The sequence below is a fragment of the Doryrhamphus excisus genome, chromosome 23, assembly GCF_030265055.1.
Source record: "Doryrhamphus excisus isolate RoL2022-K1 chromosome 23, RoL_Dexc_1.0, whole genome shotgun sequence".
Taxonomy (NCBI): domain Eukaryota; kingdom Metazoa; phylum Chordata; class Actinopteri; order Syngnathiformes; family Syngnathidae; genus Doryrhamphus; species Doryrhamphus excisus.
The window spans coordinates 8,440,057-8,453,736 of NC_080488.1; the positions used below are offsets into that span (position 1 = coordinate 8,440,057).

Below are 13,680 nucleotides of genomic sequence, written 5' to 3' on the forward strand. Positions count from 1 at the left end.
ATTATGATAATTTGACATTCTCAAAAATTTCTACAACTTCCCTGATCTATGTGTTTGAATTCCAAGTTTACGACCTCCGGGGAGTTCAATCTGAAAGTACTGTTGTATCTCAGGTCACCAAAAAAGTTGGAAAAGTTGTCACCAAATCCTGAAAGGAGAGATGAGTAAGTACTGCCAAAGAGGCCAGCTGTATCATGCTGCTCTGATTCCTCTTTCTTCCATCAAGTGCCAGTTCCTTTAGTTTGAATCCGCCTGAAAGAAGCACTGGGAAGCAGAGTCCAAAGAATTGCTTCTCTACCTTTTCGGAGTCAAAATGATTACCACAGCTGTTTTCCATGCGGCTATTTCAGTTGTGTGAAAAGGCCATCCAGAGATTAAATATAAACAGAATCATTCAGTTTTGTGTTTTTTATTTTTTTGCTTCATTTACAGTACACTTCAGCGCTGACCCATGATGCTATTTTGGTGATAGCTGAGGCCTTCAGGTACCTGCGTCGCCAACGTGTAGACGTCTCCCGTCGTGGCAGCGCTGGAGACTGCCTTGCCAATCCCGCTGTACCTTGGAGCCAAGGCATTGATATCGAGAGAGCTCTCAAAACGGTAGGGGAGGAACGACAAAAAGAGGAGGGGGGGGGAATAAGAGTGAGAGTGAGGCAAGCGAATAAGTGGAGAAAAAGACTGGAAGAAGCGAAGCAGAGATAGTGAGCGAGAGCGAGATAAAGATGGAAAGTGACAGAGAGAAGGGAAGCGAGTGTGGAGCTGTTCTGCTCCCGCTGCCTCCAGATATCTTTGCGCAGAGCTCACTCAAATCCAGACCCTCATTACCATAAAACTACATCTTTTATTAAAATGAATCCAGTTCATCATTTGATTAACAGACTATGTCTACACTCCAGTAGCACCAGGACACAAGTACCTCAATACCAGCTATGTATGTATATATACAAAATGGTCGACTGTATGTTTCGCCACTCTGTGTGTTTGTCCCGTGATAGGTTCAAGTGCAGGGGATGACTGGCAACATCCAGTTTGACAACTACGGCCGCCGGACCAATTACACCATAGATGTGTACGAGATGAAAATAGGCGGGCCGAGGAAGGTAAGAACAGTGACACATGACTTCACACTTTTATTTTCTTTTATCTTTATCTTCTTTTATCACTATTATCTTCTATGAGGAAAATTAGCATGGTTTTACTAGTACTGATTACTTAAAGTGATAGCGCCCTATATTAGTTCATTCATTCATTCATTCATTCATTTTCTACCACTTAACCTCACAACGGTTACGGGGGGTGCTGGAGCCTATCCCAGCAGTCTTCCGGCGAGAAGTGGGGTACACCCTGGACTGGTCACAGGGCACATATAGTCAAACAACCATTCACACTCACATTCATACCTATGGACAATTTGGAGTCGCTAATTAACCTAGCATGTTTTTGGAATGTGGGAGGAAACCGGAGTACCCAGAGAAAACCCACGCATGCACGGGGAGAACATGCAAACTCCACACAAAGAAGAGTGGAATCGAACTCAGGTCTCCTAGCTGTGTGGCCTGCAAGCTAACCACTTGGTCGCCGTGCAGCCTTATTTTTTTCAGATTATATCTAATATATTGGGTAATATGTCTGTAAAGTTGACTATAGGGGTGTTATTTCATGTTTAGAGGACTCTAATAATGGTTAAAAAAAATTAGAACGTTATCAACAGATTTTCTAGACTGTAACTATAAAATATTAAGTTTAATAATATAGAATCCTACTTCATAGAACATGCAAACACCACACAGAGACGGCCGAGGGTGGAATTGAACTCTGGCTGTGAGGCCTGCGTGCTAACCACTAGACCGCCGTGCAGCCTGCCCTATATCAGATTATTTCAATTTTAATTTTAACATAAAATATCGATAAAATGTCACAAAGTGGGCATCTTTGTGTAGAGTTTGTATGTTCTTCCTGGACTTGGGTATTCCCGGTACTCCGGTTTCCTCACACATCCTAAAAAACATACATGTTAGGTTAATTGCCGAATCAAACATACACCCATAGGTATAAATGTAAGCGTTAATGGTTGTCTATATGCGCCCTGCTGGCAACCAGCCCACAGTGTAACCCGCCTGGAATAGGCTCCAGCATACCCCTGCGATAAGCAGTATAGAAAATGAATGGATGGTGTCTTTATTTCAAGAATAAAGTGCGTAAGTATGATCTCTTTGGCTATTCTGAATTCAGGACACCAATGCTGCCTAGAAGTACAGGTTTCAAAGAGGTGGGCACAGCAGCTTGAGAAAAAGGAAGAAAAACATTTTTCATGTTTACAGACAAAATGAATAGCTGCAGTGAGAGAGTAGACAGAAAACACTTTTAAAAAGCCGTGGCTTAGAGGTTTATGTTCAAGTACGTCCTAACTGATGGTTTCCTTGCCACAAACTGAGACTGAACAGCGCCTCTGCTGGCCGTAGCTAATTAGTGCACTCTGTTTGCCTACTTTGCATCAACAGCCAATTAATCAAAGAATCCATTCTTAATAATTTCGCTGCAGACATAAAGGCTTGTTTGCAGGGAGAAATTGGCCGACGTGCAACTTTTAGATTACGCTCGCCAAATGTTGACCACATGTTTGAGCATGCTGAAACGTTCCCATGAATGACTGTGTGACATTTCCAAATAAGCCGCTACCCCCACGTTTATTGAATGGCTGAGGGCTAACGGGGGTTGTAAGGGGGGAGCAGCAGGCTGCCGTTGTCTACCTCAATTAGGTACCAGGTCTGCTGAGATCCGCGGAGTATTAGAAGGCACACAAATCACACACAGCCTGTGATCGGACTGCTAAAAGTGTCCCATCATGAAAGATGTAAGACTATTCCCATGCCTTTGGATCGTGCAGGTATGATTTCTGGCCCTCTCCTGGCAGTAATTACCATTCAAATAACCAATTACTGTAAAAGAGATCCAAGAAGTTCTCTGGCTCCTCTTCAAAATGGTACTGTAATTCCCAGTGGTACATTCACATTACAACACATAATGACCTCTGGCTTTATTTCATAACCTCACTCAGTTCCAAGAGACAGCTGTGATTTTCTCGTTAGTTAGATAGGAGTGTGATCGAGTCTGATATGACACGTGATTACAGCGTCTGCCTTCGAGGCTTATAAGACTCACACTTCAATTAGCATTACGCTACCTCCCCCACAGCCAAAAGCAGGGATAGGGCGAGGGTGGGGGGAAGGAGGTCACAGGGTGAGTGTGAGGCACCGAGGGGATATGAGACAAGCTGGGCAGTAGTTTGTCAGGAACGGGAGCCAGAGTCACCCCAGTGGCAGTTAAAGGAGGAGGCTTCCAAGCTGTGACTGTCAGCAGTGATGTATGGGGGCCCATATCTGTCCCAGCCACTCAGGGTGAAATCAGGACTTTGCCTCTAGAGCAGTGCTCCATGACACGAGTCTCATTCCACAGCCATTCTCTCTGATTCTACCATATCTTACTTATTGTGTCGAAATATGTAATAATATATAATAACTATAAAAGCAATATTCACTCGCTAAATGTACTGCAAAAAAGGCCAGTAAGGATAATTCATAATGCCGCCTACAGAGAACATACTAACTCCTTATTTCTAAAATCACAAATACTTAAACTTGCTGATATAGTTAATTTCCAAACAACTAAAATAATACATAAAGCTAAAAATAACAAATTAGCTAAAAATGTCATCTAATGCTTCTCTACAAGAGAGGAGAAATATGATATCAGGGAAGAACTACATTTGAAACACTTATATGCTAGGACTACGTTAAAAAGCCATAGCATTTCAGTATGTGGAATCAAACTATGGAATGGATTGAGTAAGGAAATCAAACAATGCACAACGATGAGCCAATTCAAGAAACAATACAAGCAGTTGATGTTTGCTAAATACAAGGATGAAGAGTCTTGAACCAGTCATGATGTGCTATATATATCACTATATTGACACTTACTATGGTACCCATTATGTTATTGTATGGTCATATCACCTTGTACTTTGGTACGAGGTGCATTATTAATTAAATTATACATTATTTAATTAATTAATTGTACATTAAAAAAATTTAAAAAATTAAAAATTTTAAAAAATTAACATTTTAAAAAATTATAAAAAAAATTAAAACCTTAAACTATATTGGGAAAGCAGGAAGTGAACAAATGTAACAGTTACTGATTGTAAAAGTGGTACCCATTATGTCATTGTATGGACATATCACCTCGTACTTTGGTACAAGGTGCATAATTCATTCATTCATTCATTTTCTACCGCTTTTTCCTCACGAGGGTCGCGGGGGGTGCTGGAGCCTATCCCAGCTGTCTTCGGGCGAGAGGCGGGGTACACCCTGGACTGGTCGCCAGCCAATCACAGGGCACATATAGACAAACAACCATTCACACTCGCATTCATACCTATGGACAATTTGGAGTCGCTAATTAACCTAGCATGTTTTTGGAATGTGGGAGGAAACCGGAGTACCCGGAGAAAACCCACGCATGCACGGGGAGAACATGCAAACTCCACACAGAGATGGCCGAGGGCGGGGACCGAACCCTGGTCTCCTAGCTGTGAGGTCTGCGCACTAACCACCAGACGGCCGTGCCGCCCAGGTGCATAATTAAAAAAAAAAAAAACTTAAACTGTATTATGGAAAGCAGGAAGTGAACAAATGTAACAGTTACTGATTGTAAAAGTACCAGATGGAGGGGTAGGATTTAATAAGCTTTGCTTCTTCCTACTCCTTTTGGACATGTGGAACTGTGAACTGATTATGTGATGCATTCAATTGTAATCTGATGAATGTCCAAATGAAATAAAACCATTACCATGCAGAAAAGACAGTATAAACATTTAGAGCTTTCTCACAGTCGCAACAAACTTTGCTGCATTATAGCACCTCCACTCCCTGTGTGAACCCCCGCCTTAACACCTGCTTGTCCCAAATATTCAAAGATCTACACAGGGGGGGTTGGGGGGGGGATGCTGCCCAGATGTGAATAAGAAAATGGGAGCCAGCAACAGTTAGAATATTGGCAGCAACATATGCAAGGCGTTTCATCGCCAGCCAAAGCAGCCATTATTTCAGATGGGCAAACAAACACTTGACATTGGTTTGAGTTAAGCATCTGTACAGCAGAATGCAGAGTTAACTGCCATGGCGGGGGCACCATGCACAAGAAACCGTGGAGCCAGTGGAATTATATGCTAAATTATTAAGCATGTATGCGGTTCACGGGCCTGAATATCAATAATTTACCACAAAACCTGGGAGGCTGAAGGTGGGAGGGACTGAAGTTGTCTGTTATATTCTCATCTACTGCAGAGGAGCAAAACCAAATAATTTAAAAATAAACAGTATGGTTATCTAGATGATAATTAGTGTTCAAATATTGAGAGGATGACTATACAGTAAATGCAACACTCGCACTTTTGTGATAAATATTCTCATTTGTTTGTATTATGTTTTATGATGTAGCCGTCTGGGAAATGCTGTGTTGTTTCAAGGAGGTCATTATGCCTTGAACTAGAGGTGGGCTACTTTTTACTAATAGGGGCCACTTATGTTTTTAATGAGGTCCTCCAGGGGTCAGATTAAACTTATTATTAACACATTGATTGAAAATGGTGTTATTGATATTGCTAAAATAATAAATACATCAAAAAAGTATGACTACACTGACCGTTATGTGTAATAATTTCCTTATTTAATTATCTCTGCACCTCCAGACTATATTCATTAACTTCCTCACGAGGGTCGCGGGGGTGCTGGAGCCTATCCCAGCTGTCTTGGGGCGAGAGGCGGGGTACACCCCGGACTGGTCACCGGCCAATCACAGAGCACATATAGACAAACAACCATTCACACTCACATTCATACCTATGGACAATTTGGAGTCGCCAATTAACCTAGCATGTTTTAATCTTGTTAGAATCTTGTATTCTTGTGTAAAACGATGCCAAAGTTTCAGATAATTAGTTTTGCTCTGGGTCAAAACGCTTGATTTCAAAAGGCGTGGTTAAACTGACCCTTTGTGATGTCACAGAGGAGCAAACTTCCTTATATGGGCGTGTCTGTAAGCCAGATATCGGCTAATCACAGGGCACATATAGACAAACAACCATTCACACTCACATTCATACCTATGGACAATTTGGAGTCGCCAATTAACCGAGCATGTTTTTGGAATGTGGGAGGAAACCGGAGTACCCGGAGATATGGCCGAGGGTGGAATTGAACCCTGGTCTCCTAGCTGTGAGGTCTGCACGCTAACCACTCGACCGCCGTGCCGCCCAATCTAGACTATTTATTTACCGATATATGTAATTTTGTTCACCGTCTTATTCGTTTTGATTGTGCGCGCGTTTATATCATCGCTCGCCGCATTTCCATGACATCAGACTCGCAGTCGCAAAGTCGATTTGATCTGTCTGTTATTGCCAGACGTGATGATATCAGATTTGTATCCACATTTAGAAGAGCTCCGGTTTCGATCTGAGGATAGCTGACTCCAGCGCCACTTGAGAGCAAACAATCGGAATTGTGTAACTGGAACCTTGTAATGCAAAGGGATTGTGAATCACTCTTTTGTCAGCTACACTCGAGAAGTCTGTGTTTTTGTTTTTTTTTTGTTGTTTTTTTTTGGTTAGATATCGTTGATACGTGTTTTGTCTCCCATTGCACCACTAACCGCCGCTCTCTCTTTGCAGATCGGGTACTGGAACGAGTTCACACGATTTGTAAATATTATGGACCCGCAGGTCACCAACGACTCCTCAGTGGAAAACCGAACGATTGTGGTCACTACTATTATGGTACACTTTCCAAATAGTTTGAAATGTTTCACGTATTCTGCCACTCAAGGTCATGGTGTCGATTGCCAATGAGTGATACATTTTGTCCTGGGCGGGTAGAACCACATCTTTTTTGTGTTGCTTTCCATCCACTCACTACACGTTGAAACAGTCGACCCGCGTGACGGGGGGGGGGGAGTGTTTCAACTGTATCCGTGTGGGTGTCAAAGCATTTTGATTTTCCATACTTCAGTGGCCTGTCGTAGCAGTGACATCACAATAATGGTATGAATTATAATGGTTGACTCCATCCGTTACATACGTAAGTAGACCTGTCTGTCCTCATCAAGTAAATGTTCAATGACACTTGGGATCGACTGGCCGAAGAATGACTTGAAGATGATAACGCAGTGGTTTTTATCAAGCTGGGAAAAAACTAAATAAGTATTGATGGAAGAATGAGAAGTTGTGGTATTCTTCCTTGTTATTATTTCCCTTCAATTGCTCTCCATTTGTTCTGTGTTGAACATGCATGAAGACGCATTATTCTGGTGACTGATTACACATTATTATAAAATTATTGGAGAATATGCAAAAGATTTATAGAAAAAAATACAGTCCGGCGGTAAAACGCTTGACAGATCGAAGTTGAAGGGATGCAGTCAGCACAGAACAAACAAACCATTGCTTTCCCACTTGCACTCTAATTGCGTGCGGCTGTAATGACGATGCCCGTTCTCCTGAGCAGTCCTATTGTTTGTTAATGATGATGAGCTCAGGTAGAGAAAAGATAAGCTGCAGCAGCATTCTGAAAAGGACATGAAAAAGTAGCACGCCGCTGCTTTAATTCCTTCTTACAGGGAGGGGGGGTAGCTACAGCTACATTTTATGTTATTTTCTGTTGACTTTTGTTTTGATTTCATTTGGAATGGAACATTGCGCACCAGTGCAATGAGCTTGAATATGTTTAAATAAGACCGGGCACACTGATCTCTCTCCTGTCACTAGCATTTACTTGTGAAACCCATTCCCATTCCCATCCTCACCCGCCACTGTGCTGACCTTGCCTTTCCAAGGACTCCCAGCCCTTTATCCCCCGCACCACCCCATACCTCCGACTGTTCTTTCCCCATAGCAAGGGGTCCTTTACATAACATTAGGTTTAACAGATATATATATATTAAATTGAGTACTTTGGAAACCCACAAAAGTGCTGAAAAAAGTGATTCAAAGTTGGTGATGGATGGGACTAAAAGAGATAAAAATTGTTTGTAGTGTTGATTTAAAAAAAAAAAACTACTGGAAGTATGTATTCCAATACATGATATATCATGCAATTCCACTTGGTGGAAACAGGGAATACTGTAAATGTGTTCTTCTAAAAAACATAAAGTTGCACCCTTGGGTAGAATCCTACGTTGAATTCAGTACTAACAATAGGTTTCTGATTTACAAAATACCAATAAAATACCAATTAACAATACAGTAATACCTCATTTATCACTGTTAATTGGTTTATAAATTGAATATTTTTTGTAGTTACAGCATAGAATAAGTTTAAATATTACTAGAGCACTCTTGACATGAAATAACACAGCTGTAGTCACCTTTATACCCAAGTAATCCAAGTTGTGGACTTCTATAGAGCAGCTACACACAATAACCCGCACAGAAAGCTTTCTAGACCTTCACAAAAGTGCTGAAAAAAGTGATGCAACGTTGGTGATGGATAGGACTAAAAGAGAAAAAAAGTGTTTGTAGTGTTGATTAAAAAAAAAAAAAACAACTGGAATGGAATATATAGTATATCATGCAATTCCACTTGGTGGAAACAGGGAATACTGTAAGTGTGTTCTCCCATTCTTTTACCCCTCTTAAAATTACACATAAAGTTGCACCCTTGGGTAGAATCCTACATTGGATTCGGTACTAACAATAGCTTTCAGAATTACAAAATACCAATAACATAAAGAGCATTTAACAATACAGTAATACCTCATTTATCACTGTTAATTGGTTTATAAAGTGAATATTTTTGTAGTTACAGCATAGAATAGGTTTAAATACTACTAGAGCACTCTTGACATGAAATAACACAGCTGTAGTCACCTTTATACCCAAGTAATCCAAGTTGTGGACTTCTATAGAGCAGCTACACACAATAACCCGCACAGAAAGCTTTCTAGACCTTCACAAAAGTGCTGAAAAAAGTGATTCAAAGTTGGTCATGGATGGGACTAAAAGAGATAAAAAGTGTTTGTAGTGTTGATTTAAAAAACAAAAAAACAACTGGAATGGAATATATAGTATATCATGCAATTCCACTTTGTGGAAACAGGGAATACCTCATTTATCACTGTTAATTGGTTTATAAATTGAATGTTTTTGTAGTTACAGCATAGAATAGGTTTAAATATTACTAGAACACTCTTGACATGAAATAACACAGATGTAGTCACCTTTATACTCAAGTAATCCAAGTTGTGGACTCCTATAGAGCAGCTACACACAATAACCCGCACAGAAAGCTTTCTAGACCTTCCAGATTCTGCACCTCTTTTTTTCCATGGACTCCTTGCTTCCGACCGAAACGGTCTGTTTAATTTACTGCAGCTCCTCTTTTAATAGCAGGTTTAACAGATATATATATATATATTAAATTGAGTACTTTGGAAATCCACAAAAGTGCTGAAAAAAGTGATTCAAAGTTGGTGATGGATGGGACTAAAAGAGATAAAAAGTGTTTTTAGTTGCAATTGTTTATACCCAAGTAATCCAAGTTGTGGACTCCTATAGAGCAGCTACACACAATAACCCGCACAGAAAGCTTTCTAGAACTTCCAGATTCTGCACCTCTTTTTTCCCATGGACTCCCTGCTTCCGACCAAAACGGTCTGCTTAATTTACACCAGCTCCTCTTTTAATAGCATGTTTCAGTTTGGCCCGCAAAATTGCATTTAAGTTGCTTCAGAGCCGCACCTCAGCAATCCATGCAGGAATCTACCCTTGGGGTCACATTGGGTGGGGTGTATTGGGCTGGGTGTCTGTTGACTTTTACGTCTTGGTGTTTATTAGCGCATATTTGTGCATTCGCGAGGCATCATCTGTTTAAGCATGACTGCATGGACGTGGATAAAGCCGCTTTCAATATGCTAAGACTGCATGAGTGTGAGTGCACGAGCTTAAACGGGCGCATGTATGTATAATTGTGTATGAATAACATAATGTGTGCCAGGTGGTGAGTAAACCAGTGTGTGTTTGAACCAACAGGAAGCTCCTTATGTGATGTACAAGAAAAATTATATGCATCTGGAGGGGAATGACAGATATGAAGGCTACTGCGTCGATTTAGCGTCTGAGATTGCCAAACATGTTGGAATTAAGTACAAACTGTCTATAGTAATGGATGGGAAGTATGGAGCCCGAGACCCTGAGACCAAGCAGTGGAACGGGATGGTGGGTGAACTGGTCTATGGGGTGAGTACTGGGAGCCTTGTTTTTCGCTGATTACATGACAGTTTGCAAGGAACTTCAACATGAGAGGAGATCTCATTTTTCTGTCTTAAGCTTATCACCAACAACTCATCGGCTCTTGGCCAGTCCAAAGTCTTTATGCTGTCCGGGTTGCTTTGAGGGAATTTGTGTCCGACTCAACCTCAAGCACGGGAGTGTTGATGATCATCTTGAGACGGAGAAAATGAAATCATTTCTCAGTGCTGTTCATTGCATTAATTTCGTCTTGTTTAGCTTAGAAATATACCTTTCTTGCAGGCGTAAACAAAGTAAGTCTATGAAAACAATGAATGCATATGTGAAACACAATGTAATCACTTCAGGGAGAGACGGATTGCACACCTTGTGAAGTGATTGTGTGATATATATGATGAATATGCCATTTAATAATCCATATAAAGTATATTATGCACTATACAGTTAGAGGCTTGCACATTAGCAAAGGGTCTCGGCCATGCTTGACAGGGAGTGTACAGTCTAAAGCAGGGGTGGGCAAACTACGGCCCAGGGGCCACATCCGGCCCGCCAAGTGTTTGAATACGGCCCGCCCAATCTTTCAAAAGTATTTAATTTAAACTCAACATACAACCTGGCATCATGGCCTGAGGCAACCTTTTGATGGTTGTATCAATTTCGTTGTTTGACATGGTCTGTTGTTTACAAAGTGCTCCTGAAACAAGAGACACAAGCACATAATAATAATAAAAATTAAAATAATAATTATTATATTATTATTATAACTATTATGATTATTATATTAATGCTAATTATTATATTAATTATATATAATAATATTGTTATATTTGCATATTTTACATAATAATAATATAATAATTATTATTTTAATTTTATTTTAATTATTATAATATTTTATTATTTTTAAAATATTTAAATATAAATAAAATAATAAATAATAATAGCAGATTGCATGACAATTTTACAGATACAATAATACCAGGTGGACTGTTACGTGTAAAATATATAGTCTGCCCCCCCCCCCCCCCCCCGCCAGAAATTGGGTCTAAAGCCTGCAAGTCTGACAGAGCACTCAAGCTCTTGCAACACCAACACCAACCCCCCCCCCCCCCCCCCTTCCGCCGTCAGCACCTTTTCCCCCCAGCCACAATAGTTGAATAGAGGCCAAATACAAAATGCATAAGGGTTAGGCTTCCTCATCTGTTCAATTTCCCAACTATCAGCCTGTGAGATTGCATGGTTTGATGCGCTATCGTCTCCAAATTATCTCTCAAATGGGAAAAGTCCACTTCCTGCAGATAGAGTGCGGAAAATAGATCTTTCACGTCACTGTCAAGTCTTTCCAGCCCTATAATTTTACAGCAGGTGGGCCGGTACTAATAATTGTGTACATTTTGACCTTTTGACTGCTAAATTAATTTGATTTTGGTTGTCTTTTAAAAGGTTAAGCCCGAGGCTGCTATTGCTATGTTCTCCCGCCCATTGATTGAGTGCTGCTTATGCCTGTACAAGGATTAAATGGTTATAGCCCTTCACAATGTTGTGTTGACAGGGTAAAGGAAACAATTGCGTTTATTGGGTCTATTTGTGCTGCACCAAGGGTGACCCTGTAAACATTTCCATTGTGAAATCTAATATTTTCCCTATTTCCAAAGATGTCACTGCACAATATAAAGAATAACATAAACATAGATGAAAAGGAGCGTTTGTTTACATAAAGCAAATAATTAAAGCTATTGAATGTAGTGTTGAAATTACATCATGGTAAACCTTCATGGAATGGCATTGAAAACAACCTTTATTTATGAGTTTTAACCCAAACTGTTCGGAATAACGTTGATTTTAATTTGCTATTATTACATACAAATTTATATTTATGTCCTGTCGTTAATTAAATACAGTAAAAGACATTATTATTTGACAGCCCTAGTTTTTTTTTTTTTTTTTTTTTTTAAGTATAGACCGCGGGACATTTGTTTATTGACATTGCTTATTAACTCACAGCAAATTCTAAAAAAATATATATACAAAACTGCAAAAACAAATAAGCAAATAATTATATAATAATTTTACAAGAATAAAGTCAAAATATTTAAAGAAAATTTTTTAAAAGTTTTAATATTTCAAGAAAAAGATGCAATTTTACAAGCATAACAGCATGACAGCCCTAGTTGTTGTTTTTTTTTTTTAAGTATAGACCGCGGGACATTTGTTTATTGACATTGCTTATTAACTCACAGCAAATTCTAAAAAAAAATATAGAAAACTGCAAAAACAAATAAGCAAATAATTACATACTAATTTTACAAGAATAAAGTCAAAATATTTAAAGAAACATTTTTAAAAGTTTTAATATTTCAAGAAAAAGATTTTACAAGCATAACAGCATGGCAGCCCTAGTTTTAACTTCATAATTTGTCACTGGAAATGAAATGTTCTTTACAGAAGACGACTGTTTGCATTTGTGTGTTTCGTAACCTGCCTTGTGATATCTTCTCTGTTTTGTTTCATCAAATGTGTCTCTCTTCTGTATTTGGAGTTTTTCAGCTGCAGCTATTCACATGTTATACACCTGACGTTCCCTGCAGATCATAACTAATGATGACACTGTGCATGTTCCTGTTTCCAGAGAGCAGATATAGCTGTTGCACCTCTCACTATTACTCTGGTTCGAGAGGAGGTGATAGACTTTTCCAAGCCGTTTATGAGTTTGGGCATCTCCATTATGATAAAGAAGCCTCAAAAGTCCAAGCCTGGTGTTTTCTCCTTCCTGGATCCGCTGGCCTATGAGATCTGGATGTGTATAGTGTTTGCCTATATTGGGGTGAGCGTGGTTCTATTCCTGGTCAGTCGGTTCAGTCCTTACGAGTGGAACCTAGAGGAACAGGACGAGACAAAAGACCCTCAGACACCCCCTGATCCTCCCAATGACTTTGGGATCTTCAATTCTCTCTGGTTCTCACTGGGCGCCTTCATGCAGCAGGGCTGTGATATCTCCCCAAGGTGGGTTCAGTGGAGCAGAATGCTAAATCATGCACTTGCAGTTATGATATTTAGATACATGTCATCTTCATCTTGTTGGGGAAATTGTATATATGTACAGGAGACTGATTAAAATCAGGTGTGATTGACTAAAATTGCTACTATGACCAAAATTAATGGAGCCACAAGGAATTCAGAAAAATACTACATTGGACCTCACTCCCGGACAGCTATGTATATTATATATTTTTGCTTGAATTTGTCCTATTTTCCTGCATATATCGCTGCCCAGACTAAAATATACAGTAAAGTCTCGTTATATCGATATCTGTTATAACGAATTACTGCTTATTACGATACTATTTTCATTTCCCGGCAAATTTCTAGTCTTT

At 39.7% G+C, this 13,680-nt stretch overlaps 1 protein-coding gene across 6 annotated transcripts in view; it reads left to right on the plus strand.

The window, feature by feature from the left end:
* Positions 1-13,680, plus strand: part of LOC131110555 (glutamate receptor 3-like) — a 129,347-nt gene that overhangs the window by 88,089 nt on the left and 27,578 nt on the right. For all 6 annotated transcript variants that reach the window (XR_009120911.1, XR_009120910.1, XM_058063769.1 and 3 more), the window contains exons 7-11: positions 433-600; positions 996-1,100; positions 6,734-6,838; positions 10,088-10,294; positions 12,936-13,309. Coding sequence is in view for 4 of the 6 variants with exons in the window: in XM_058063769.1 (XP_057919752.1) it covers positions 433-600; positions 996-1,100; positions 6,734-6,838; positions 10,088-10,294; positions 12,936-13,309 (959 nt within the window). In the remaining 2 variants the exon portion in view is untranslated. The remainder of the gene's footprint in view (positions 1-432; positions 601-995; positions 1,101-6,733; positions 6,839-10,087; positions 10,295-12,935; positions 13,310-13,680) is intronic.